The 5,416-nt window shown below is 43.9% G+C and overlaps 1 protein-coding gene across 1 annotated transcript in view; it reads left to right on the top strand.

Moving 5' to 3' along the window:
• Nucleotides 1-5,416, top strand: part of LOC108790375 (VPS10 domain-containing receptor SorCS1-like) — a 475,033-nt gene that overhangs the window by 361,012 nt on the left and 108,605 nt on the right. Inside the window, exons 9-10 of the mRNA XM_018560623.1 lie at nucleotides 3,609-3,788; nucleotides 5,236-5,382. Of these exons, the coding sequence (XP_018416125.1) occupies nucleotides 3,609-3,788; nucleotides 5,236-5,382 (327 nt within the window). The remainder of the gene's footprint in view (nucleotides 1-3,608; nucleotides 3,789-5,235; nucleotides 5,383-5,416) is intronic.

The following is a 5,416-nucleotide window of genomic DNA, read 5'->3' as shown; positions in this document are numbered from 1 at the left end:
TTCCCCCCCCCTGACAGGCCACACCCCCGCAGCGCTACATCTTCTATCCACCGCTGCCACAAAAGACACTGCGGGCGGCAGCGGTGAATATGAATATGCGGTAAGCATGAGTAGCTGCGAGCGGAGTTAAGTGAAAAAAATAAATAAAAATTGATAAATTATCAAATAAATAAACATTTATGAAAAAATAAGTAAAAAATAATAATGAAAAGTATAAAAAGTAAAAGATAGTAAAATTAGAAAAATAAAGAAATTAAAACTGTATAAAAGAAAAAAAAAGTGATAAAAAAGTAAAAAAATTTTTTAGAGGTGCACCAAAATAAAATTTTCAAAACCGAAACGAAACCAAAATGAAAAATAATATGTCAGGCCGAAACCGAATATGTTTTTTTTTCTAACCTTTTCCAATTAAAAACTTAATTTTTTTATTTATTTTTATTGAATATAAGCAGCCTGGCTGGGAAAAGGTCTCACACATGTGGTATCCCCTATAGGCGGGAGGGGTAGCAGAATGTGTATTTGGGGTGTAATTCTAAGTGTGTCCATGCTGTGTGTCTCATAAAAAAGATAACTTTGTGAAAACATCAAATTTCATCTTGAGGAGTGTTATTACTGTCCCAGTGATTATTAAAGGGATAGTCCATCATGTAACTTGGCATGTGTGCTTAGGCAAGCCTAGTTTGTGTAGCCGAGTGTTCGTTAATGAGATGCCGGGGCCACACATCCAACGGTTGGTCCATCCTGCCATCTATGGGATGTAACATGTCGGTACTAAAGTGGTTAATGATTGTTTCCTGCTAGATGTAGGTGGGATGATTCGGATAAATTGTTCTAATGTGTTATATTTGATTTCAGCACATTATACGAGGAATGGATGGGTGTGCAGATTTCATTTAGCTCAGGAATAATCTCCCGTAATCAGAACAAATATTAGCTTTACCAGAACTATTTCAGACTAATATTTAGATTCAATATTGAAGTTTCGCCTTTTCTAAGGGAAGGGTCATACAGGATTCATTCCGAACGTGTTTTACAAGAACACATTTGACTGCCAGGGACCGTACAATGAGCTCCTGTCTCAATGTCTCATGTCTATCATACACTGAGTGGGCAGATTATTATGACCACCTGACGTTTGTAGGCAAATTAGCTATAATTTGGCGCTGAAGTTGCTAGAGGGCCAGACCATTATAAATAGGGAAGCAGGTTGGTTACCACGACAGTAGAAGTGATTTGTTTCTGAAGATACGGGGAAACAACGCGATTTAACAGCCTTTGAACGTGGGATGATTGTTGGCGCTCGGAGCCATGGAGCGAGTATCAGCAAAACAGCAGAATTCGGTAAATGTTCAAGAGGGGCTCATTGTTAAAGTGTTTAAAGACCGGACTGTCAGCCGAAAATCTGGGTCTGAATGTGCGAATTGTGGCCGTCAGCGACTAGTCAATGTGAGGGCAGAACGGAGAGCGGCAAGACAGGTACAAGACAACAGAAGGACAACAGTGCCGTGTCAGATTCCTCGCATCACCTTTCATCATCTTGTGGAGTCACGAGGCGGCCCAACGAAGTACTGATGGGGTGGTCATAATAATCTGGCCACTCAGTGTATATTCTAATCAATTATTTGATTTCACCGGATGTTCTGATTTTTATTTTGTTTTAATCATAATAATATATTTGTTTTATTTGTGTAAGCGACATTTTTTCCCAAGCTGAAAATTTTGGGAAGTGTACAATAAGTCCCCTGTGTGTACGGCGGGTTATCTGTTCCCAGCTAAAGGTCCCCCCGGGCCCTTTGTGTGAAAAACACTGTTTAAAGGGCCGGTTCAATCAAAAGCAATGGCAGGCTGAGTCAGTGCTTGGCTTCTTATATGCCTTGGGTACTTAATGTAACAGTGAGGTCTCCCTGCCATAATTCCCAACTCTGTTCCTGTCTACTGTTGTGTGTTTCTGCTCTTTCTGTCACATTCCAGTTGGGATGGTGGGAACTCCTCATAATGGGCACAGCGGGTGTACAGACCCGGGAACTCAGCACAGGGATGGTGGGAACTCCTCATAAAGGGCACAGCAGGTGTACAGACCCGGGAACTCAGCACAGGGATGGTGGGAGCTCCTCATAATGGGCACAGCAGGTGTAGAGACCCGGGAACTAAGCTCAGGAATGGTGTGAACCCCTCATAATCCATACAGCAGGTGTGCAGCCCATTAACTCAGAGCAGAGATGGTGGGAACCGTTCATAATGTGCACAGCAGGTATTCACACCTGGGAACTCAGCTCAGGGATGGTGGGAACTCCTCATAATGGGCACAGCAGGTGTACAGACCCAGGAACTCAGCACAGGGATGGTGGGAGCTCCTCATAATGGGCACAGCAGGTGTACAGACCCAGGAACTCAGCACAGGGATGGTGGGAGCTCCTCATAATGGGCACAGCAGGTGTACAGACCCAGGAACTCAGCACAGGGATGGTGAGAGACCCTCATAATGGGCACAGCAGGTGTACACATCCAGAAACTCAGCACGGGGATGGTGGGAGCCCTTCATAATGGGCACAGAAGGTGTACAGACCCGGGAACTCAGCACGGGGATGGTGGGAACTTCTTATAATGGGCAAACGGTGTGCAGACCTTGCGGGTTGAATTCTCCACTTTGAACGTACAAAATAAAAAAAAAACATTGGTGAGAAATGTACCACTGAAAATCCAAGAAGGTGCGATGTAGAAGCACTTCCTGTAATAAGGTGACAACACTCTGTCCCTATCTCTGAATAGTGATCCTGCATTGTCAGCCAGTCACACAAGCTTCTGACTTAAACTAGAAGTGTCTCTTTCCACACAATACAGAGATTAGACATGTGCGATTCGTTTCATTCCGAATCGAAATTCGGACATTCGGATGTATCCGAATTCCGAATTACAGACATAACGAATGCAAACGAATCCGAATTTCCATTTCCGAAATTCGGTAGCGTTCGTACGAATGTTCGTTTCGTATTCTGTTCTTATTCGTTTCTTATTTGTTTCTTATTCGTTTCGTTCGTTGGAGCAAAGTGACATTAGAAAAGGAGAAAAATATTTTTTCCCCCTCAAATGTCACTTTTGCTGCAAACGAACGAAACGAATAAGAAACGAATAAGAACAGAAAACGAAACGAACGTTCGTACTAACGCTACCGAATTTCGTCCGAATCCCGAATCCGAATTGACTTTCACACCCGAATCCTGAAAAACGAAATAACACAAATCCGAATTTAAAACGAAACGAAACAAATTTTTTGGCAGTGAACATGTCTAACAGAGATGGTTTCACACGGTCAAAGTTTTTTTTGTTGAAGTATAAAATATTCAGTATTTATGTAAGAACGCGCCTCTTAGAACAGTTGGATACATTTGTATATATTTTTTCACGTAAGGCTATTTGAAGCCTAGCGCAACACAATCGCTATTTTGTTAATACACAGAGATGGACCACTGTTGTTAACATCAGGAAACCCGCCATTAAAAATGTTATGCAGCCATTGCTGGATTGCATGAAGACAGGAAGTGGGTGCAAAATATTTTTGTGTCGGGAGTTCAATTTTAAGCCCTAATTATCTCTCCTCCTCCCACCAGGACATGCACGTCATCAGCACGGATGAAAACCAAGTCTTTGTCGCCATCCAAGAGTGGAATCAGAACGAGACATATAACCTGTACATCTCCGACACCAGGGGGATCTTCTTCACATTGGCGCTAGAAAATGTCATGAGCATAAAAAGCCCGGAGGGGAACGTCATGATCGACCTCTACGAGGTATGTCAGGGTGGTGCAGAAGTTCCTCGGTCTAAAAGGAACCTCACCTCTGCACAGGTCATACTGCGCAACCAACTTGAAGGAGAATGTCAGAGAGACCTCAAGGCTCACTAATAAGTGTGCCATATGAACATCTATTTATCTCTGTGTTTACTCCTTTTGGATGCACCTCTAGCACATAAACAGAGATCAACAAAATGCCAATCCTGTCGCGGGAAATTAAGCCAGTTTAAGGCAAAGCTCCAGGGATGGAATGTTTGACATCATTGACCTTATATGACCATATTAGACCAATGATGTCCCGGGATCCCACCCCTTTTCTTATGTGCAGGACGGGTAATTTACTGGCTTCAGCTGATTGGGCAGCAGTGGGAGAAAATCCCTTCCGGGTTTCAAGGAGTTCAGGCTCGGACCTGAGTTCATCCCTACTCACCACCTTCATCATGCAAATGCATGCAATATTTATTCCAAATCCATTGTCACAACATAATTAAAGGCTTCAGAATTACAAAGTGTTCCTTTCTCAGCGTAGATATGCTTAAAAAATAGCTTTTTTCAGTTCCAATACATTGTGTTACATTGTCACAATGGATTTACAATAAACATTGTTTCAATTAAAGATTGGCAGTCTCAAAGGCAGAAGCTACTGCTTTGCGCTCTGCTTAGGAAACCCAGAATGCTGACCAAACCAGTGTTATGGGGGCACCTTGTACTAAAGGTTCAAGGTTTAGGGTGAAGCTTTTATTATCATTCTACAATACAAGACTGTACACATGGAATGCAGTTGTAGCCCACATGCTACACATCAGATATAAAAAAGATATCTTGGGAGTAAAAAGTACAGAATAAAAGAAATCACTATATGTAAGGAACGAGGGCCATTCCTTGGGGCAGCCTGAGGCTGTTGCCTCAGGAGGCATCTCATTTGGTTACGTTGAGGGCGGCAGGCATTATGGCATAGCCATGTGCTTGATGCCCCCTTTCCGGCCAGAGTGTTCCAGGTTGCTAAGAGCTGGGCAACCTGGGATGCTCTGGCCGGTTTCCTGCTCAGCTCCTCACAATCAGTGGCATCACTGGTTGCCAGGACCTTAGCGGGACTCTCTGGCTGGCATCCTGCTCAGCTCCTGGCAAACGGTGATGTCACTGGTTGCCAGGAACTAAGCGGGACACACATCTCCCCCCCCCCTTAGTATGCACCACCGACAATATTTGCAGTGTTGCTGCAGCTCCCTTAGCATTCCATAGCATCCCAGGGAGATGTATAAGGGCCACTCAGTGACATCAATGGTTGCCAGGACCCGGGGCGGGACGCGGAGACAGGTGGGAAGATGCAGAGCCTGCAGAGGGCGGTGTCCCTATATACTGTGTATATCTATATTCTGTTATAGTATCACTCTAAATACCATCTGAAACTGTTAGTTTTCTCAGCTGCATCCATTTTTCCCAGGTAGCAGGGATAAAGGGGATGTTCTTGGCGAACAAGAAGATTGACAACCAAGTGAAGACGTTCATCACGTACAACAAGGGAAGAGACTGGAACTTGCTGCAGGCCCCAGACGCCGATCTACGGGGCGATTCCGTCAACTGCGTGCTGGTGAGTGTCCTATAGTCTAAGGAGCCACGTTTAA

The sequence above is a fragment of the Nanorana parkeri genome, unplaced genomic scaffold (genome assembly GCF_000935625.1).
Source record: "Nanorana parkeri isolate BGI_ZX_2015 unplaced genomic scaffold, ASM93562v1 scaffold469, whole genome shotgun sequence".
NCBI lineage: Eukaryota > Metazoa > Chordata > Amphibia > Anura > Dicroglossidae > Nanorana > Nanorana parkeri.
This window is presented reverse-complemented; position numbering and strand designations above follow the sequence as displayed.